Source organism: Antechinus flavipes, chromosome 1, assembly GCF_016432865.1.
Source record: "Antechinus flavipes isolate AdamAnt ecotype Samford, QLD, Australia chromosome 1, AdamAnt_v2, whole genome shotgun sequence".
NCBI classification, from domain to species: domain Eukaryota; kingdom Metazoa; phylum Chordata; class Mammalia; order Dasyuromorphia; family Dasyuridae; genus Antechinus; species Antechinus flavipes.
In genome coordinates, this window is record NC_067398.1 from 137901582 (window position 1) to 137925123 (window position 23542).

Sequence of the window (23542 nt, forward strand, 5' to 3'; positions counted from 1 at the left end):
TTTAAAATTATTGATTTATCTGAAAATCATGATCAAGAAAAGAACCTAGACATCATCTTTCAAGAAATTATCGAAGAAAATTGTCCTGATAGAATTCTATCTATTCTAGAATTAGAGTGCAAAATAGAAATAAAAAGAATCCACCGATCCTCCTGAAAGAGATCCCAAAACGAAAATTCCCAAGAATATTATAGCCAAATTTCAGAACTCCCATGTCAAGGAGAAAATACTATACATAGAGTTGTAACAATTTTGAATTGGAGGAAATTTCATGAGAGGGTCACAATTTTAACTTTTCTAACATTGAGTGGGAATTTAAAACAACACTCACTATTCACAGTAAGTTCTTCTGAGGCATTTATCCTGAAACATGTAATTATCATGTAACATAAATGGATTCATTATTTTCTCAAGTTTTATTCAGCAGCATATGTGTAAGATCCTGAATGGATAAGTGATCGAAAACTGAAACCTGACAAGCCAAAAATTCATCTTAGTGCTTCATTTTCATATGATATTTGTTTATATATTAGCCAAAATGATATATTCATTAATATAATTATCATTATAGTTATAAAATAATTGATAATTATTGTTAATTTGAACATAAAAATACATTATAAACATCATACTCCATCTAATGGCTTGAAATTCTTTTTCCATATTTCTTCATGCATGTTTTTGTATACATAGCACACTAGCATGAGAACTGAATTTGGAGACAGAGAACTTGAGTTCAAATGAGGGATCTGTCACTTACAACCTGATGAACTTGGGCAGGTTACCCATCGTTACTGAGCTTCAGTTTCCTCATCTATACAATGCAGGCTCTAGACTGAATTCTGAATTCCCTCCCCCACTAGCACCACTGGTGACTGGTTTCTAGGGAAATAGGATGTGATCTCTGGCAGGTCCCACCCAGCTGGAAAGGCTTGGAGTGCTTTCCAGTGATGGACTGAGTGTTTGTCATTTTATCTGACCTAGGAGAGTTTGGAGAGGGTTATCACCAGAAGTGAATTGTCATTTGGACCATTAATAACTGATGAAAACTGTCTCCTAATAGATGGAGGGGTTTCACCTTTCTGCTAAATTCCGATGGTGCTTTAAAGCCCAACTCAAACTTCACTTCCTCCATGGAAAGTTCTCTTGATTTTACCTCAGAGCTCACTTAACACTTTATATTTCTCTAGCTGGGTACCTAGGTGAAACAGTGGATGAAGGGTTGATCTTAGAGACAGGATCCAAGTTCAAATTTGACTTCAGCTACTTGCTAGCAGTGTGACCATTGGAAATCATTTACTCTCTCTTGGACTGTTTTCTCACTTTTAAAATAAGGATAATAATAGTACTTACTTCACAAAATTATTGTAAGGCTCAAATGAAATAATTATGTGTAAAATGTTTTGTAAACCTTAAAGCAGTATATAAATGTTGAGGAAGAGGAAGAGGAGGAAGAGGATGAGGTTGTGACTTGAGTGCAGCCTCACAGCTAGTTTCATCAGACACAGGACTTAAATTCCAGTCTTTTTCACTTCATTGCTGGCCCTTAACTACTCCTTGATGCTTCTCCTTTTATATATGTATATAAGTGTATATAAAAGTGTATTCAACTAAATCATAGTGAAGGATGATATATGTATTTACCATTTTGGCATTTTGCTTTTTTCATTCATTGTTTTAAATACACCTCTCCATATACTGACAATAGTTTATCTACTTTTTATTTTTAATAGTGGCTTAATATTACATTGGGTTAATATAGGTCTAGTTCTTTCTCTACTATGGAATACTTTATTTACAATTTTTCATTATTAGAAATAGTGTTAAGTTCTTCCTTGTATAAATTATGTTGTTCCTATTTCTCTCTAAGAATAACTCTTTTGATCTGGCTTTATATATATATATAAACTCCTATGAATCAAATAAGTGTGGATTCTTGTAATAAACTACTTTCTCATGCCCAATGAGTATACCTTCTGGTAACATAACCTCTCTGCTGAGGTCTCTCTGCTGAGCACTCAATCTCTTTACCATCCGTTTTCTTCCTCTAGCATACCCAAAACAAAGAGGCAGCAATTAGTATCTTCAGACCATGGTAAAATAAACCTCTGGCCCACATGGAAAGCAAAGCTGGTCCCATTGAAAAACAACAAAAGAGGGAAGCTGAGGGGCATAATACGTAGGGTGCTACTTAGATGTCAAATCACAGGTTGCAAATAAAACTGAAACATCTGTTCAGGACAGCCTGATCATATGGCTCTTAGAATATGTGATAAAGACCAAGGACTTGCTACCAACAAAAGAACTCAGCATGTAACTGGGTAGGCTAAGATAATAAGATAATGCAATCAGATAGCAATGAATATGAACAAATTATATATATTTAAAAGTGGAAGGACACTTGCAAATATATTTAGGAGAAATCTTTTATAAAACGGTTCCTTATTATAATTACAGAAAATAAGAATCTAGGTGGAAAGGTTTGTTTAGGTCTTTTATTAAATACTTAATATATGTCAGACACGGTGCTAAGTGCTGATGATACAAACATCAGCAAACAAGGCAGTCCCTGACCTCAAGGAGTTTATGTTCTAAGAAAAAAAGACATAAAGGGGAAGTAGAAAGAGATATATCATCTTCAATATCTCCCAAAATGAAGAAGCCCAGAGGGGTTATAAAGGCAAGGTTGGAGGAATCAATTTGAAGAGCTTAGGTTTGCTGACTCATTTTTTTAAACTGTTCATTACAAAGCCAAGCTAAAGGTTAAAAATAAAATACTTTCCTGTTTGTCAGGATATTTTGTATCCTAACATTAATTTCATGAGCCAGGACAGCTTTTCTAATTTGATGGTTCTCAAAGAAATATTTTTTTTTCTCATAGCATGGTATTAGTCTTTGCTATTAGGGATTCTAATATATTACAAGAGAGTCCAGGATACAATGGCAAGCATGTTGCATAAAATTCTCAAGACAACTCATGTACACATATGTAAGTTCCATTGCACACCCACTGATGATGTTCCCAGGCATACTAGTTAATATATGGAGGCACAGACTTTGAAAACAACTGTTCTAATTTAAAGACTGCATATGTTTTGGGAAGAGTTTTGTTGTCTACCAGAAAAAAAGGCAGTTTAACAGATGAGAGATTAAAAAATAGCTTTGACACAGGTAGGTAGTACAATGGATAGAGCACTGACTCTGGAGTCAGAAGAACCTGAATTCAAATTTAGCCGCAGACACTTACTACTGACTAAGGAAGTCATTTAACCCAGCTTGCCTCAAAAAAAACCCCCCCACAAATAAATAATAAGATATAGCTATAAAAGTCCTTCTCCAAAAAGCTGTCTTCTGTGTATATGATAAAATTGTAGATGATTCCATGACAGATAATTAAACTATGGAGATACCTTCGTCCAGAAATCCCCAGATTATCAAAATAAAATTAGGTGTAATATAAGATAAACACTTGTCAAAATCATTTGTCACTGTCATGGAAGACATCCTCAGTAGAGTGAAAATGAGAAATTTCCTATAGAACAGCAATTCTTTTCCTGGGGTCCAGAGACCCGTGGAGTGACTGTGGATAGATTTCTAAGGATCTATGAATTTGGTTAATTTTTTTTTGCAACCACATTTTAATATTAAATAACCAATTTCCTGTGTAATTCTAATTATGTTAACCAAATTAAAAAATATATTTTTACTTGATTAAAAAAATTTATCTTCTATTCCTCTCATTCTCTCCCTTGGGAGGAAAAACTCCTTGTAAACATATCAAGCAAAGGTAACTATTGCACTGGCTAAGTCCAAAAAATATTTCTCACATTAGCCCTAATTCCATAACCTGTCAGATGGTAACATGGATATGTTGTCTAATTGGTTACTGTACTGAGCAGAGTGCTTTAGTCTTTAAAAGCTATTTGTCTTTATTGTTATTGTGTAAATTATTTCCCTGGGTTCCCCTCACTACGCATCAATTCATATTAATTTTCCCATATTTTTTTGAAACTGTTTTCTTCATAATTTCTTACATTACAATAGTATTTCATGGAAACATGGTGTAAAGAAAGGTGACAGGATTTGTAGTCAAAGATTCTATGTATTTTATTTTAGGCATTAAAAAGAGTTTTCTGAGAAGGAGTTTATAGTCACTCAGACTGACAAAGGGATCTGTGACACACACAAAAAGTGAAGAATCCCTCCTACAGATGTTGAGGTTCTCCACCTGATTCTGTTTGCAGTTAACATTGTGCTAATTTCTTGGAGATCCTTTGGGCTCTCCATAATGAGGTACAGAGTACTGACTAGCAATTTTTTGTCCATGGGGTCAATTAGTACAAATCATTACCTCAAATTGGAGTCCCCAGGCAGCGGATTTTAATTCAGGTGTTAAGTTCAATTGTTTCTACAGTGCTGTTAAGACTAAGCACAATTGTACCCTCTCTAATGTTCTCTTAGGGAAAAAAAAATCTGATTGCTTTGCTGGCCCAGGTTATGGTTTTGCTGAGTTCTATGATCACTGGAAAGAGATAGGGCCAATGATCCACAGAAAAGCTCCCATACAGCCAAAAGATGTATTTTGGCCTGGTTAGGACATGCAGTTCTACAGTTGGCAATTGGAGTTGGCAAGTCAAGTGTTTCCTTCTTTGTTTCATTAATTTGCTTATGAGGTCACCTTTCATGTCTAAATCTTGTATTCAAGACTGTCTCTGTAGTCTTTCCAGAATAACTGAAGATACTGAAAGCCTCATTTAACCTGCATAGCCTCTGAGAACCCAGAGTAAGCACCCCTACAATAATGAAGTATTGGAGAAGGATTTTGTGTATCATGTGAATCAGAAAATAAATGAAATCTTAAGCAAATAATTTGAGAACTTCAAATAATAAACTATCTTTCAGCTCAAAATAAACTAAATTTGAAATTAAAATTATTACTACTACCTTTAGGCTTGCTGCAATGACTCAGTACAATTAAATCAGTTCACTATTAAGGAAACTACTAACCCTAAAAGAGCAGTTCTTATTATGTTGAATTTCTTTTACTCTTTAAGGAGAGATCAAGAGTTAAATCAGCACAGAAAACATCACCAAAAATGATTCTTGCCTCTGAAACATCTGTCAGTGCTCTCTCACATACACATAAAAGAAGCATAAAGTCAAGATGAAGATTTGAATACTATTAATATTTTGAATAGAATAAAAGACATCACCTAAACCAGCAATATAAAGACTTAAGGATGGTCTCCAGAAAATAGCCCTACCAAACAGCAAGTACTTCAGAAATTATGCACTTATTTATTAAATGAAAGAGGAATGATAGTTTTTATTTGAGTAGGTAAAAATCTGATTTCTCTATATATGTGTACATATGTACAAATATATATGTATGTATATTTTAAAATAACAAAGCATGAAGAATAAAGAACTTTAGATTAATGATGAGCAAATCTCCAAGGTTTCACATTTCAGATGTATATCCAAATCTTATCCCAAACAAACTCTCTAAATTTTTTCTATTTAGACATCTGAGAATATAGTATCTTTAAATAAAAAACATTTTTACCCTTACCAAGGAAATGGAGAGACAAAAGAGATACTTTTACTTTAAACTGATTCCCTGAACTGCAAATAAAAATATTGTTTAAACAATTACTAGGGGATGATACATATTTACAGGAAGTTTTCTTTACTTATGCCCCTTCTCTTTTCCCAACTGTCTCCCTGATTCTAGAATGTAAATTGTACAACCTGATTAACAGCATACCATTGCTCTGAGAAAATTCATTACAATTCAGCAACTATAACTTTATTACCTTGAAAAGGGAAGGTTCTAAGATCTTTCAAAAACAGCAATGTTAGCTTTTTGTTATTGGCATTTAATTATATTTCTTAGTTCTAAAGATAGGATTTGCAGAACTGTTTTAAAAAGCAAACAGAATAAGACATTCATTTTATTCAGGTACAATACAGCCTATGATGAAAGATAAACTCCCAAAAGTCCCTGCTTGGCCAAGAATGAAAATAGACATTTAAATCAGTCTTTATGGTGGGTGTCTACATTTTAGCTATTTTTTTGCTTTCTTCAGTTTTTTTCCTGCATGTTAATATAGTTTTAACTGTTCAACCTTGGTTAAATCAACAGTAAGTAGCATACAGGCCCGTTTTGATGCTGATGTCCTTTCATTTTGCTAAATTTATTACGTGTACATGTTATGAGAATGTACATTTATTTATGTTGTATATAAAAGAATTGAAATTATAGAGGCTATCCTAATCTAAGCTGAGAATAGTTTATCTGGAATCTAAGTAATTAGCCCAACTACAATTTTCTTTTTCTTTTACTCTACTTTTATGAGAAAGTAAGACTGACAAATGGGCAATTAAATAATTATTAAACAAAGAAATTAACAGATGCAAATTTATTCTATTCACATGTTCAAAAAATTTTTATTACAAATTTAATATGAACATTTCAATAAACAAAGAACACAAATAAATACAATATCCAAAAATGGTTCAATTCTAGAGTTTAAGTATGTATTAACTTTAACATAATAGCACCCAAATTGCCCTACTTGCCTGTATCATTTCATTTACAATTTTTTTATCACTATCCATTAATAACTCCACAAAACAAAACAAAACAAAACAAAACAAAACAAAACAAAACAAACAAACAAAAAAAGCCCTTCCTTGTCACCAATCAGTATATTCCAGAAAGACCAAACTTATGTCTGCAAATGTCTGAATCATTCTACACTTTTGGTAAATCACCTTTCTGCCAAAAGATGGGAAGCATGATTATCCATCATCAGTCTTCAGGGAATCATGATTGATCACTGTATTCATCAGAATTTTAAGTCTCCCAAAGCCCTTTTCCTTTACATTTTACTAGTTATTGTATTGGGCAGCTAAGTGGCCCAGTGGATAGAGTACCAGTCAGGAAGACCCGAGTTCAAATTTGGCTTCAGACACTAGCAGAATGATCCTGAGTAAGTTATTTAACCTGGTTCACCTCAGTTTCTTCACCTATAAATTGAGCTGAAGAAAAAAATGACACACCATTTAAATATCTTTGCAAAGAAAATACCAAATGGGGTTGCGAAGAGTCAAACATGACTGAAAAAAATATTATTGTATAAACTGTCCTTATGGTTCCGCTCACTTCTCTCTCCATCAGTTTTTAAGTGTTTCCAGGTTTCTCTGAATTTGTAGCCTCTGTCATTTTTTAATAGCACAATATTTCATATTATATCCATATACCATATTTCCACCCCACCCTCCATTCCCAATTAATGGAAACTCAGTTTCCAAATTTTTGCAACCACAAAGTGTCATTATAGTTTATGTATCAGCCCTTTCCCCTCTTTGAGACACATAACCAGTGATACTATAGCTAAGTCAAATGGTATGCAGTTTTATGACTTTTTGGGTATAGTTCTAAATTGCTTTTTGCAGAATGGTTTTACACAGTTCTACCATTAAAGTGCCTTTCCTTTCGCAACCCTTCCAACAAATGTCATTTTTCTTATTTGCCATTTTTTTACTCTGATAGCAAGCTAGACAATTAGTGGTGCTGACTACACTAGGCCTGGAGTCAAGAAAACTTCTGGTCACATTTGGTTGCAGACACTAGTTATGTGACCCTAGACAAACCACTTAACTTTTCCTGTTCTCTCAACTGCAAGAACACTTAATTTTTCTGACCTGGGCTGGCTTGCCCCTCTCTTTAAGGAGTCTCGAAGCTCTTCACTCCTTGGGTTCACCATATTGGTGCTGACACACCCACTAGCCCAGCCCACTGAAACTCAAAAGTCAGGAGAACAAGTGATCTGCCAGGTTCCATTTCCTCAGTAGCATGAAATAAAGACATGCACCTTCACACTGCCTTGTTATTTTAATTTGTATTTCTCTTATTAGTGAGTTGAAACATTTTTTTTCCATGGCTCTTGAAAGTTTGTACTTTTTGGGTGGAAAAAGTGTGTCTTTTTAACAAAACTGTTCATATCCTTTGAACAGTTCTCCTGGGGAGCTAACTTTTGTTCTTATATATTTGAACCATTTCCCTTTTCACTTAGGATATCAGACTTTTATCCGAAAAATACAGATATTCTCCCCAGTTAACTATTTCCCCATTAATTTTTACTGCACTGATGGTCATACATTTTTCAAATAGCATATAATCGAAATCGGACATTTTATTTTTTATAATAATTCCTATCTCTTGGTCAAGAATTGTTTCCCATTTATGGTTGTTGGACAATTCTTCCTCTTCTCCAATTTGTTTATGTGATCTTTTATATTAAACCATGTGTTTATCTGATTATTGTGGAACATAGTAGATATTGGTCTAAATCTCATTTTTAATCAACTTTCCACAGCATTTTTGGGGGGTTCAAATACTGAATCTTAAACCTAATAGTTGGCATCTTTGGCTTTACTAAATACTGCTTTTAGTCTTGTATACCAAATATATCGTACCAACTTTTCTGCTTTTAAACTAATACTACATTGCTTTGATGATACTGCTTTGTAGTATAGCTCAAAATCTGGTACTACTGTGTTCTCATTCTTCTCCCTCCCCCATTATTTCCCTTAATATTCTTAAACTTTTATTCCATTGGGTAAATTTTATTTTTTTCTAAGTAATCCTTTGGTAATAGTTTGATTAGCTATGGCTAATTAGTTTTGTTTGTCCTTTTATCCTATTTACACAATTCAACCATAAGTAATAAATCTTTCCAAAGATACTTTTCTTTACGTTGTGTTTTATAGTTGTATTCATAACTTGTTTGCTTGTAGCTACACTCTCAGATACTATACATTCATTATTTTTAATGAAATTTCTTTTTTCATGCTTTTTACTGGCAAAATGCTGAAAACATTTTTTTTGGGGGGGTTATTTAATATCGTTATTTTTCTGGTTATTTAAATAAAATTTTAGTTGAAGCTCTAGCAGGGGGAATATATCCTATAATTAAAGGTATGTTTAGTGAGTAATTTGGAGAGATTTCTTCAGTTTATGACTGAATTGTAGTATAAATTAAACAACAAGCTCCAAATGATGACATTATACAAGTTGGGAGGTTTTTTATTATTTATGATTAATCCTAATATTCCAGCAGAAAAGTTGCAGTCGTTTTTGTAGCAACAAAATTCTCTCCTAGAGTTCAATGAAGCATAAGCATTTAAAAGCCACAAATCTTCCTTCTAAGTCTGATAAGCCTTGACAGGGACTTGACAGATATTCATGGGATGGTCATCTTAAAACAGAATTCTTTCTCCCTCTTTGAATGCTCAACCTAACTATCTCTATAGGCCTTTGTCCTGTGCCCCTCTACACTGAACTTTCAAGTCTGGGAGAACATTTCCCTACAGACTGCTTTGCACAGGGATCCACTATTTTTTTTACCATGCCTATGTACTAGCTGGTGATGGCCTGGAATGTCTTATGTCCAAAGCATCTTCTAAATTTCCTTGTTTACAACAAAATTTACCTCATTCGAGAAAAAATCTTTTCTGAAATCTCTCAGTGATCTGCCCTCCAAATCATCTTGTATTAATTATACAGACACATACAGTATGTATAATTATAAATATATATACACATATATCTAACTTGTATTTTTGTGTTTCCCTTGACAGAATACAACCTTTAATGATTGGTGCTGTCTTATTTTTGGATCTCATGCTTAACAGTACCTTACACATAATAGGCATTTAATAAATGCTTGCTGACAGATGTCAGGATCATGATAAATTAGAATAATGTATCTTAGAAACCAAAGAATGCAAGTTCATTTCATAGTGAACACAGAAGTAAAGACATTTTCTACAGCTCACAGCCATCAGCGAAATGGACACTAGAACCCAGTTCTCCTGGTGTACCCAGGGTAACCATGCTCTTTTATTCCACTATGTTGAAAATAAAAAAAAAAAAAAAAAAAAAAAAAGTTCTCAAATTTCACTGACCTTCCTAAGTTTGCCTGCCCATTCTCCAGCTCACGTCCAACCTGTATTTTAGTTTTGTCTACCTAACCAATAATCTTATTAGTGTACACTCTCCTGATGAGGAACTCTTTCCTCCTATCAATGCAGATGGACAACTTCTTTGCAATTTAGAGGCTTAAAGGATTGTCTGGGGGGATTTGAGGTGAGGTCACTTGCCCAGAGTCACAAAGACAGTATGTTTCAATGGTGGGATTTGAATCCAGATCTTGACTCTAGGACAACTCTCTACCCACTAGACAACACTGTCTGTTTCTTAGCTCCTCCCCACCCCTCAACCCCCAAACATACATGCAGTGTTCAACAGAGAACGGGCTTATGTTGCAAACTTCATTTGTAAGGCACTTATTTAAAACTTCAAATGTATTTACCCAAAGAAATAGCATTTTAAATGATAGTTAATTTCCCAGGCAAATCCATAAAAGCATGTTTAACCTGTACCATACTTAAAATGTCATATTAAATATTATTTTAACTCTAATAACATGTTTTACCTTTAGGTAAAACACTTTAAACAAGGGATACCAGAAGACATTTCCCCCTTGCATTGCTTGATCTAGATAGTAATCTAGTTTGCTAGTAAGTCCTCAAATTTTGATAAGTGGATATTCCTCCAGATTGTTCTCTAGGTACTGTAAATATGGGACAAATCCCATTTTGTAAAGGGTTAAATTTGGATTCTGTCAGTATCTGCTTATGGGTCATTTGTGATTTCAAACATCTTATTTTTTCAAGAAAATTTCTTTCCCATACCAGCCATTCTCTAACTGAGGACCACTTTCTAATTCTTTACCAAAATAAAAAGAGTTGCTATAAATAGTTGGACAGTCTTCCTAGCTTTCTTTGTTCTTTTTGGGACATAATTCTAGAAGTGTTGAGGCCGAGTCAAAAGATATACACATTTAGTGACTTTTGAGCAGAATTCCAAATTACTTTTTAGAATGGCTGGACCGGTTCATACTACATTAATAATGCATCTATTTTCTTGAAATCCTTCCAACATTTGAAAATTTCCTTTTTTTGTTTGTTTGTTGTGCCATTTTTATGGAAGTGAAGTGGAATTTCAAGTTGCTTTGATTTGCATTTGTTTATTAATGATTTGAAATATTTTTCACATAGCTATTGTTTATATTGGATTCCTTCCTTTGAAAAATGATGGGTGTGGTTCATTGCTAAATAAGAATATTTCTAATTTAGAAGTTATCTTAAAAGGATAACCCCAATATAACACAGCTGGAATGTAATTAAGTGATGATAGCAATCACAGTGATACAGTAATTTTGTCACCAAGATTCTGGTTATTGCTCCTAAATCTCAAAATAATTCATTACAATGACTTTGAAGGTGTGAAATAAAACTGTTTCAAAGGCTGCTATTTAAGGTAAAATTGGAAAGGAAAAAGAGAAAGAGGTTTTATCAATCATATTTCAAGATAGCAAAAACTAAATGTCTTCCTAAATATCAAAGGAGGTTCCAAAGAATCCTTGGCACCTGAAGGTCAAGAAGTGAATAGTCCTCTAGGGATATAAAAACATTCAACATATGGCACCAAAAGAATTTATTGTAAATAATGGTAAATACATTTAGTCATCATAATGAAAAAGGAAATAGAAAAATCACACATGTAAAGTATGTGCTTTTTCTTCCAAGATATGGCTAGTTATCAACAATTTAAATATTTAAATACTTTGAGGATGGACCATTTTCACATAATTTCATTATCAAATCTTCCCAAATGTGACACCACTGCAACCGACACCAAGCTCTACTTTCAGTTCGTGTGTTCCGTTTTTATCAATTCTGTAATGATTTGTAATATCTTGTCATCTAAAGGAAAAACAAATTCATGAATTTAATTTAATTTGGCCTAACTTAATAATATATGTTCATTTATTATACAAATATTTAAACTTTATAATGTCATTAACAAATTAGTCAAAGTAGGAAATAAATAGCAGTGATAAGAGACTAAAGATACCAGTTATGAAATTAAATATAATGTAGATTAAAACTTGCTTGAATCATCATGGAATCAATATTACAAAAAGTTCTAATCTGATTTCTCATTATATTTTGACAGCAGCCTTGGGATCCTTAAATTCTGTATCAGTAGAATGTAAGGTCTGATAAGTCCCACACAGCTAGTAAAGACTTTAAGCATGACCCTGTGTTGATTCAACTATCAGCACAAGTAAGTTTAGAGAGGTTCACAATCAACAGGTGGTCATGTTAGCTTTTGTGGATCTAACTTTTATCATTTGCAAATAGGAATGATGTCTGTAATATCTATCTTGTAAATAGCAACAAAGATAATGTGTACCTAGATCTTTGTAAACTTTGAAGTGTTATATAATGCTATTATTTATTATTATTAAAATGAATTTTTATTATTCATCATTATAAAAATGAATTTTTTGCCCACAATACATCAGTAGGAGTACCTAAACTGATATTACAGAACTCTCAAAGTAAAGCATATACTATACTGGAACTTTGTGTCATTTCACCCAATAACTGTGGGTTTTTGATCTTTAAAAACTCTTAATACAATTTCTATCCATTTTATAGTATGTAAGTTGGAGATAGTGCCATGACCCTCTAAGGACAAAAGATGACTACATTATGTCTTGAACGTAAATACAACTTTCTTCACAACAACACTCTGAGGCAAGTTATAAAAGTAAATTTTTTTTTTCCTTTCTGAGATAAAGTAGTCTGAAGCTCAGAGGTTTAAGTTTAAGTAAGTGGAAAAACTAGAACTGTAATTCAGGACTCAAGTTCAGGACTACCACATGTTGGTACTAGAAAGTAGCTCAGAGAATTTGGTTCAACTCATTTTACATATGAAAATCCTGGGTAACTTCTTTGGGCACCAGGATGTGATCCTGATCTAGAAAAGAGGAATGATAAAAATATTTTTATCTCATGTCAGCATTATCTCAAAACCTTTAGCTCTACCTGGTCTTTTGTATGTATCCTGCCTGAAGCTGACCCTAAATTCAGGTTACCTTAACAGACAAGTCCTGTAATACAATTTATCTTTTATAGTATAACGCGAGACTTATGTCAGGTTTCCAATAGCACAAGATAATTACAATTACAATAACTTAATTTTCCCCTTCCTGAGTATCCAATCCAACAATTGTTACCTGTGGGCAGTGCACACGCCTAGGAAGGCCACAAAGACAAAAACAGTCCTTTCACAGCACCTGACACTCCCTGAAGCTTTCACTGCAGGTCTTTGCTGAAGAACTGTGCACTTTTTTGGTGCAAAACTATCTAATCAATTCACAATTACTTGTGATGATGGAAAAAGAGATAATTTAGAAAACAAGCTTCAAAAGAAACTTTCATTTTAGATAATAGTTTTTTCACTACGTCTTTATTAAGATATTGATACTTCCAAAGTTCCTTTGATTCTACCTATGTGACCATTTCTTCATTACTGCAATCTGGTCTTGGAGTGGAGGATCTAAACTTGGGGTCCATAAACTTTTGTTTTTTAAACATTCTGGTAGTTATATTTCAATGTAATTAATTTTCTTTGTAATTCCATATAATTATTTTATTAATTTTAAAAACATTTCTCTGAAAAGAGGTTCACAGGCTATCAAAGGGGTACATGATATACACAAAAACATCAAGAACTTTTGCCTTAAAGAGTTAATCCAGGCAAAAAACTCATCATTCTGTAGGAAAACTTGAGATGAGCCTGCTTGAATTGAATTTAACTAATTTAGATCCTACGATACTGAGTTACTAGACATATTCAAAGTCTTTTCAGCTTGGTAAGAGCCATCAGAACTCATGTTCTGCTGGTGTGGCCTTTGAGAACATGGGTGTCATCAAAGACGAGAAACCAGAAGATAACAATAAACACAATTTGACTAAGCTTTGTCTCATCATCTTTTCTTCTTTCAGGTAGTAATAATCAAAATACTGGAAGGAAAAGTGAAAAAAAGGAGGAGGTATCTGGGAGAACTGTAAGAGTAAATTTAGGCACTGAAGACTTGGCTATGTGATTAGCAGGAGCAATACACAATGTAGGAATTTTATTTTAAGTATAGAATAAAAAACTGCCTCATTAGAGTGTTGTATAATGTGAAAAAATTAAAAATTTTGTTTGAATAAATTAAGAATGAGATTTTCTCCTAAATTATTCCTAATACAGAAATAATGGATGTACTTTTTTTCCTTCACCCACATGGAAATCACACAATTACCTTCAAGGGACATTTTAGGATTTTCAAGCTTTTTTCGAAGAACAGATTCAATGAGTACTCGTAGTTGTTTGAAAATAACTGCAATCTTTACAGGAGCCTGTTGAAAAACAGAGTGAAAATATTATATTATATTGAAATCATATAACCAACATATACTTAAATTAAGTAATCCACCAATTTATTTTGCATTTTGCTTTTAAAGCAAAACACCTAGATAAAAAAGGAGACTATTAGTAAATTATTTGTCCCCCAATACCATTTTTATTATCAAGTAAAATTTATGTGGAAGTTCTAGTTTTCATTTCCACCCTCATTCTTAATGACACAATATACTGAATTCTCTGACTCATGACAACAAATGCAGCTACTTCCCTAGAATGGACCACATTCAGTAACATCTACTGTACCAAGATTTCCCAAATATGCTCCTCTCCAACATCTAGCATGTATATCTACTATTTAAAGGAACATAATGTAGTATTACTTTCATTCCAAACATTCAACATGACTTTGATTAAATATATTTATTGCCTCTAGAAAAAGATCAGATTAAATTTTCCCTGTATTTCATTGTAAATTAGTTCTAATAGCTACACTAAACAAATCTCATCTTCCATTCCTATTCCCTTAAAATTTAAGTCAAGCAATTAAAACTGATTCCCAAAATAAAAATTCTTCTGGAAAATCTTTCTATACTTCAAAAGGCAGGTGAATCTGATTTTTACAATCCATAAATAATTTCACTTAATAGATTACATTTGTCTTATTTTCTTGTCACAGAAACCCATTGAAAAGTGAAATCTGTTTCCTTCAGTATTTTTTCACCACTGTCAGGTTTATGCTAGTATGAAGGGAGGGATATGTTTAGAAAAGGTTTCAGGTATCAGAAAGCCCTTAGGCTTAGTGTTAGTATAAACTAGGAATTCTGAAGGAAAGAGGTGAGCAGAAAGTCCAGACACAGAAGGAAGCCAGTGCAAAGGCACAGGAGCAGAAGGCAGAATGCCACATCTGAGGAAAAATAAGCACAATTCAGCTGGTACAGAGTGTGGGATAGGGAGTGAACTATAGGTGAAAATAGTAGCACAAGACCATGTGGGGAAGGACCTTAAATGCCATAAAGAATTTATATTTGATCCTACAGGAAGAGAAAGGCTTCATGAGTTTATTGAGTAAGGGAGTAAAGTCACTCAGATCTGTGTGGAAAATAAAAAGGAAAAAGCAGGGAGACTAATTTAGAGGGTATTGCAATGGTCCAATCACAGAGAGATAGGGTATCAATTGGGATGGTGAGCAAGTGAAGACAAGGAAGGAAAAAAATGTGAGAGATGTTGTCAAGTTAAAAATCTAAAGCTTTGGTAAGTGCTGGCTATGTGAGCTAAGGGGTTAACATCAAGACTACAAATCTCAGAGCCTGGAGTAAAAGCATTCATGACAAAAATAGGGAATTCAGAAGAGAGATGGGCAAGAATGGAGTGAGATGGGACAAACAAGTTCTACTTTAGACATGCTGAGCTTAAGAAAACAACAGATTACAAAGTGTGAAATATTCAAAAGACATATGCATATGTGACCTTGGACAAATACTGGATATGAGCGTTTACTTGGAGGTGATAACTGACCCCTGGCAACTAAAGACATGACCAAGTGAGAGAAGGCAGGAAGAGAGGAAGACTAATAAGTGGCGAAGTGAATAGGCACCAAGCCTGAAGTCAGGAGGACCTGAGTTCAAATCTGTCCTTAGATACTTAACACTTCCTGGCTGTGTGACCCTAAGCAAGTCACTTAATCCCAATTGCCTCAGTTTAAAAAAAAGAGAGAGTGGAAGTCAAAGTTTGGCTCAACAGCAGGATTTGTTATCGAAAGGAGAAAGCTAAGAGTCTGTGATCAAAAAGGGCAACATCAGAGTTCACAAAAACAAAAGTGGTTCAACTGTAGGTAAAGACAAGATCAACAGCGTAAGCATCTTTGTGGAGGGGGAAGGCAAGTTTGTGACCTGGAAAGCTGTGGTATTTTAGGGGGCATCATTATGTTTGCAGAAGCACCCCAGTATAAAGGTAGGATGTGGAGATGAAAGACTGTGTCAGTTAGGGGAATGACTTAAAGGTCTGCTGACAACAGCTACCAGGATTTTAATTGGGTTGTAGATGTGAACCTCAAAAATAAAGAATCTGAATGATGGTGGTAAAAAAAAAAAAAAAAAAAGCCAGGAATGGTAATAGGGAGCAGGGAATATTCCAATTCTCCCACTGGGACCAGTGAGTTAAGGAGAATGAGTAAAAGTACAGCCAGAGCTGGACCTGCAATTTCACTATTAGTACAGAGAGCTGGTATATTTCACTTAATATAAATAGTGGTCTTACAAAGTCACTTATCAGACCAAATGTCACGGCAATCTGGAGGATGGATGGCTAGACTCACAGCCGGACTACAACTACCTTCCTGGTGACTGACTTTTTTAAGATTGTTGTAGGGTTGAATGAATGTAGTAATGACAAATGGCATGGCTATGGTATGATAGAAGCACTACATGTGGAGCTGGGTGACATGGTCACTAATCCTGATTCAGATTCACTCTCTTTGGGACCCCAGCTAATCATGTGACCTCTCTTGAACTTAAGTTTTCTCTTCTATCCACAAAAGATTTGGGTTAGACATTGTCTAACCTTCTGGCTCTAAATTATATGACTTACTGCAAAATGATGTAGGCCAGGGCAACACTACAGGGAATATGCTTATGATGCAATTTTCAAATTTAACAAATGTTACTTTTGAAAAGTCTAAGGATTTAAAACTAGTAACAAAACAAAATACAATACTGCTCATATAGTTTAACTATGAGAAGAAGAAATTTTATTTTGAAACTATGAAATGTAAAAGTTACCTCAAAGATAGCAAAAGCTGAAAATTTTTATATCACTAAAAAAACAAAACAAAACAAAACAAATTTATTCATATCCGTTTGTGTACCTGAAAGTAAATCCAGCCATCCACAGAGAGAAGACGCTCCCGATGCTGCACTTCTATATCACCACCAAAAAGTAAAATTGGAAAGGGGCTGATGAGAGTGGTTTCTCTCAAATACACCTTGGCATACCTTACCTACAACACACAGTAAAAACATCTTAACAGTCTAATATTTTACAAAGCAAGAATTAAAAATCTGTTTCTTTTTTAAAGTCCTCCTATTATCTTGTTAATTGTTCCTGAATGTACAATATGTGTTCCATTCTCTTTTCCATCCATGATTTATTAGCTTTTAACTAATAACCACAAATTTTAGTCTTTCATTAAGAGCATTTAAAACATAATTTTTATAATACGAGTCCCAAATTTCTCTTAAAAATGCAGAATTTAATTTAAGACTGTAATATAAGGGAAACCCAAATGAAATTAAATGCCTCCCTAGGAATTGTAGCATCTGAACTCAAACTATTAAGAAGTCAAAATTTCTGGCTTCCAAACTTCTGGTCCCCTAGTCCCACCCCAAGCACTTAACTATGGTGATTTCTGGGTATCATATAGCAGAGAATTTCACTGTTATTTGAAAAGTCAAGAAACTGGTGTGGAGGATTTCTTTATGAAGGGGAGAAAGACTCTGTTGTACATGACATGTTTCCTTTATCTCTCAGATTACTTAAGAAAACACCTATTTATGAAATAGTTTTGAAAACAAACTTCAAAATACCAGACCAACGAAAACAGTAACTCAGAACAACTAGAAAAATTACTTAGAAATAAAAAAGTATGAAGGAAAAGGTTAATAATTCTACTTAAAAATTAAATAATTCAGCTAAAATGGTATTCTGAGAGTAGAACTAAGAGAACACTGTACATAACAACAAGAAGATTATACAATTATCAATTCTGATGGACATGGCTCTTTTCAACAGTGAGATGATTCAGCCCACTTCCAAAGATCTTGTGATAGGGCAATCTGCACCTGGAGAGAGGACTGTGGGTACTGAGTGTGGACCATACCATAATATTTTCACATTTTGTTGTTGTTGTATACTTGCATTTTCTTTTCTTTCTCATTTTTTCCTTTTTGACCTGATTTTTCTTGAGTAGCATGATAAATGTAGAAATATTTTTAGAAGCACAGCACACGTTTAACATATATTAGATTACTTCTAACAAAAACTTGAAAAATAAGGAAAAAAAGGCAATTTGGAAAAGCCAATCAATAGGTCAAGAGTTTGATAGGATATGCAACTTTAATAGCAATATTTTCTAAAACATTATCTTTGTAAAGGAATTTGACTTCCAAATAGAAAATCCAGCTTACCTTCTCTTGGTACAAGAGCCATCCATAAACCTGCAGATCTCTGTTCACAGAGGATGGGTGTACCTGGGCTTTGCCTTGGGCTGTCTCCACAATGCAAGCCAATTTCTCTGTGATATCTATCGATGTCATATACATAATTTTCCCCACACTGTCATAAAGCCCTGCAGTCAGAACAGCTTTAAGAAGGGCTATTTCCTGAAAGGAGAGGGTCTGGGTAGCTCTGTTTATATCCCAGTCATGAGAAGTTGAAGAGGATACAAATCCTGCTGCCTTGACTAGCTTTATTAATTCCTGCTTTACATCCTGCAATTGGTTCATAATAAAAATAGGAAAAAAAAATCATAACCTTATATTAAGTTTAAGCATTTATGAAACAAGAGAAATATTGATTTATGCTGGTGTTATCTCATTTTTAAAAAGGGGATTACAAAAATCCTCCATTTGGAATTCTTGTTAAATCAAGGGAAGATTTTAATACTGGCAACTTAAGATTTAAAATGAGTCGACCTAATTTTTCCAAGAAAATAAGTATTTCTACAAAAGAAACATTTCTACAATATAAAATATTAAAAAACCTAGATGATTATTTTCATTTGCTATGTTTAACCTAAGTGACCTTCATTATCCCCTTAATAATTTGAAAAAAGGAAAGTGAAAAGGGTAAAAGAAGAACTATCCAAGTTATTTGAGACCCTTTTCAGTCAACAAGCATTTATTAAGTACTTACTAAGTGCTACAAAAGCTGGGGATACAAAGAAAGGCAAAACCATGATCCCTACCCTCAAGAAGCTTACCTTCTAACAGGGGAATCACTATGCAAATAACTACTTATGCATAACATACAGCGCTAATGACAGTAAACTTATAGAGAAGGACCTGGAGGGGTAGTGGAAGATAAACAAGAGTGATATGCAAGATGGGCTTCTCTCAAAAGGTGAGAGCTGAGAGCTTTCTAGGCATGGGCAGTACAAAGGTCTAGAATCAAGAAATAAAGAGCAATACCCGAGGATTAGCAAGTAGGCTAGTGCTGTTGGATCATCAAGTTGGTAGGGGGCAATCACATGTTTAAGACAATGGAAATGAGGAAGGGGCTGGGATGTGAAGGTCTTTAAATGTCAAATACCTTTCCTATTTGATCTTGGAAGGAATAGGGAGCCACTGGAGTCTGCTGAGGGGAACATCATTATCAGATCTTTGCTTCAGGAAGATCACCTGAAGCTGAGGGGAGAGGGGAAAGCCCGAGGAGACCAGACTTAACAGAAGGCTATAGTCTTGTTTGAGGAGTGAGGGGGACAGGGCCTGCCTGCACAGGGGGATGGCCACCTGAACAGAGAGAAGGATTCATACAAGAGAAGTGAGGTAAAGAAAGAAATAACAACACTGGATAACAAATAATGTATTGTGAAGAATTAAGGAAGACACCAGTTTAGAGTCCAGGTGACGTATTGTCAAATGAAACTAACAACTGGAAAGAAAGGAAGGTTTGGGAAATGGGGAGGAGGAAAACTTTTGTTTTGACATGTTAAGTTTGTAATGCTATACTGGAACTTAGAAGACAGACTGAGGCTAGCTTGACTTGGTGTCCTCAAAATACAGTTTTAAAAGCTTTAATAGTTTAAGCCTTAAAGCTATTAAAGCTTAAAACTCCCTAAGACTTTAGGGACACCTTTCTAGGTCTAGGAATGATATGCACATAGATAATAACAGAATCTCATCTGGTACCACCAACCCTTCAAGAAAACTGCTAATTGGGAGGAAAAAGAAAAAAAATTACAAATTTTTATAATGTTTTAAATAATTAAAAAATTAATTTCTGTTACTAAATGCTGGATTTTGTCTTACCTCTAGAGTTAACAGTGCTGTTCTATTTAGAAAGTTCCTTCTGCAGTAAGCCATTTCAGACCGATACCCCCCTTCCTGTCGAGCCTTTTTCCATCTAGAGAAATATTATCAAAGTTTAAGAGGTACCAACCATTAAGCAGCTATTGAAGATCAATTAAATCTTATTTTAAAAAGAGACTCAAAACTTTCTAGTACTGGCCAACAGGCAAAGGTTATCACTAAAAAGCAGATATTTTTTACAGATAAAATATATGATCTATATGAAATTGCAGAATCTTTTTTATAAAAATAGGAAAACACCTGTTACATTTCTGTTTCTGAACTTCCCCTTCTATTTCTAGTCATGCAGCTTCTTGACCTCTTCAACATTCCTAATATTTGACTCTTCACATACTCTCTCAGGCTGCCAAATCTTCTACCTTTTACCTTTATGACATCACTTGTATTTGTCCCCTTCTCTCAATTTCCATGGCTACTACACTGTAGAGACTATGTTGCCTCTCATCTGCAGTATTACAACATCTTCTCATTGGTCTGCTTCCCTAAAATGCAAGTATAAATCCTACTCAACAAATTCCAAATACCTTCCTATAAACTCTAGGGGTAAATATAAATTCCTCATTTTGATACTGAAAGCCTTTCACAATTTAGCTCCCCCTCACCTTTCTAGTCTTGTCACATACTACACCCTGTTCCACCTGCTAAGATCCAGTCAGTCTGGTCCTCTATTTGGCATAAGCTCTCCCATTTCTGGAATGCTCTCTTTTTAAAAAATTCTTAGAATTCCAACTTTCCTTTAAGACTCACCATCTTCAATATGAAGCCTCCTTGAAACCTTCCCCATCAAATCACTTTATACTTATTTTGTATCTAGTTCTATGTGATCATGTTGTCTCCTTAAAATATATGCTCTTTGAAAGCAGGGGCTGTTTCACTTTTGTCTTTGTATTTCCAGTGTTTCAAAGAAGTTCTTCAAACAGCACATGCTTATTAATAAATGCTTATTGACAGATGGATTCTGATTCAAATTTTTGGAATAAATGCAAAAATACTAATTCCTAAAACATCCCATTTCTTTATAATAAAAATGAAGTGGAAATGGTGATATGCTTTTGTAAGGAGTATACCAAGAGGATCTCAGTGAAATGCAACCTTAAGTGCCTACGTACTGATATCACTTCTAAAGCTTAATAAATAATAACTTTTTTTTTACCCCAAATATGCACTATAGATGGTCAGATGATCTGAATTTGCCAGAGCCAAAGTTGATTTTGCAAGATCCGCTTCATCTTTTCTACCAATTGGTGTGGTGAAAGGAGACTTCTCTGTCATAACTGCAGCCAATGTGGCCTATAAATGAAAACAAAAAAATTATTTTATGATCATAGAAGCACAAAGACAATATTAAGATAGAAAAAATCTATAAACTATACATTGTTTTCAACAAATACTAAACTGCATGTTTTATAATTGTCAGAAAAGGCAATTTGTCATAACTTTTTTTTCTTCCAACTGTATCTTTTTTTTTTTTTTAAATTAAGGCTTTTTATTTTCAAAGCATATACATGGATAATTTTCAACATTCACCCCATGCACAATCTTGTGTTCCAAATTTTTTCTCTCCTTTCCCCCATCCCCTTCATTAGACGGCAATTAATCCAATTTATATTAAACATGTACAATTCTTCTATACATATTTCCACAATCATCTTGCTACACATGAAATATCAGACCAAAAAGGAAAAAAATAAGAAAAAAACAAAATGCAGGCAAACAAAAAAAAAAAGTGAAAACACCATGTTGTAGTCCACACTCAGTTCCCACAGTCTTCTCTTTGGGTGTACTTAGCTTTCTTCATCATAAGATCATTTGAACTGGCCTGAATCATCTCCTTGTTGAAAGGAGCCATGTCCATCAGAATTGATCATCATATAATCTTGCTGTTGCCATGTACAATGTTCTCTTGGTTTGACTCACTTCACTCAGCATCAGTTCATATAAATCTCTCCAGATCTCTCTGAAATCATCTTGTTGGTCGTTTCTTATAGAACAATAATATTCTATAACATTCATATACCATAATTTATTCAGCCATTTTCCAATTGATGGACATCCACTCAGTTTCCAGTTTCTGGACACCACTACAAAGAGGGCTGTCACAAACATTTTTGAGCATGTGGCTTCCTTTCCCTCCTTTAAGATCGCTATAGGATCCAAGTCCAGTAGAAACACTGCTGGATCAAAGGGTATGCACAGTTTGATAGCACTTTGGGCATAGTTCCAAATTGCTCTCCAAAATGATTGAATCAGTTCATAACTGTGTATTATTAGTGTCCCAGTTTTCCCGCATCCCCTCCGACATTTGTCATTATGTGATCAAAATTTAAACGATCATTATGTACTACCTATGAAGCATTTTATTTTAGATTCTCTAATATTATCCTCATAATACCTGCACATGGTAAAAAGAATTATCTAATCATCTTCAGCCTCAGTAAAGAAACCAAACAGGAGGCAAGAAGTGATTAACATAATTCTATGAAGCAAGAAGGAAAAACAGAACTGTAACTTTGATTTCCAGATCAGAGGCGGCAGGGGTAGGGGAAAGAACAATTGACTTGAAGTCAAAAGACTTGGGTTGAAGTCCCTGATCTGGCATTCATTCCCTCACTTCCCATGTTCGTCTGACTGAATTTGTCAGCTCAACATTCTGAACCTCCTGACATCCTCATTGTAACATCTTACCCTGCCTTAGAAGCTATCATATTCTCAGCCAGCAGACATGGGAGAGTTATGCATTGTCAATAATGACACCAATCTAGGACCCCTTCCAGTACCTTCAACCTCCTGATGCCAAATCATATGGCCAAAGTGGATTACTTAGGAATTTTTAATAATGAATCCTCTAAACTATAGCATAATAAAATGGTAAAGGCACAATCACTTTTCTTGGGATTTGTAAATAAGAGAGATTGGTTATATGCTTAATTATGCTTAATATATAAAAAAAAGTGAATGCACTAACTATATTCTGCTCTGGTCTATGAAGGTAGAGAGCGAGTCTAAGAGTTCCATGTAACTGAGGGTCCAATGCTACTTCTACATAAGCTTTCTCATGCTGCTTCTGAAATGACTTAAGAAGCTGAATCACTAGTGGCTAGTGGATTGAGAAAAACCAGGA

The 23542-nt window shown here is 34.2% G+C and overlaps 1 protein-coding gene across 1 annotated transcript in view; it reads right to left on the minus strand.

Moving 5' to 3' along the window:
* Nucleotides 1–11554: 11554 nt before the first annotated feature.
* Nucleotides 11555–23542, minus strand: part of DHX29 (DExH-box helicase 29) — a 55811-nt gene continuing 43823 nt past the window's right edge. Inside the window, exons 22-27 of the mRNA XM_051990756.1 lie at nt 21575–21711; nt 20362–20455; nt 18520–18822; nt 17202–17333; nt 14235–14331; nt 11555–11838 (exon numbers count right to left, since the gene is read on the minus strand). Coding sequence (XP_051846716.1) covers nt 11783–11838; nt 14235–14331; nt 17202–17333; nt 18520–18822; nt 20362–20455; nt 21575–21711 — 819 coding nt within the window. The 3' untranslated portion in view covers nt 11555–11782. The remainder of the gene's footprint in view (nt 11839–14234; nt 14332–17201; nt 17334–18519; nt 18823–20361; nt 20456–21574; nt 21712–23542) is intronic.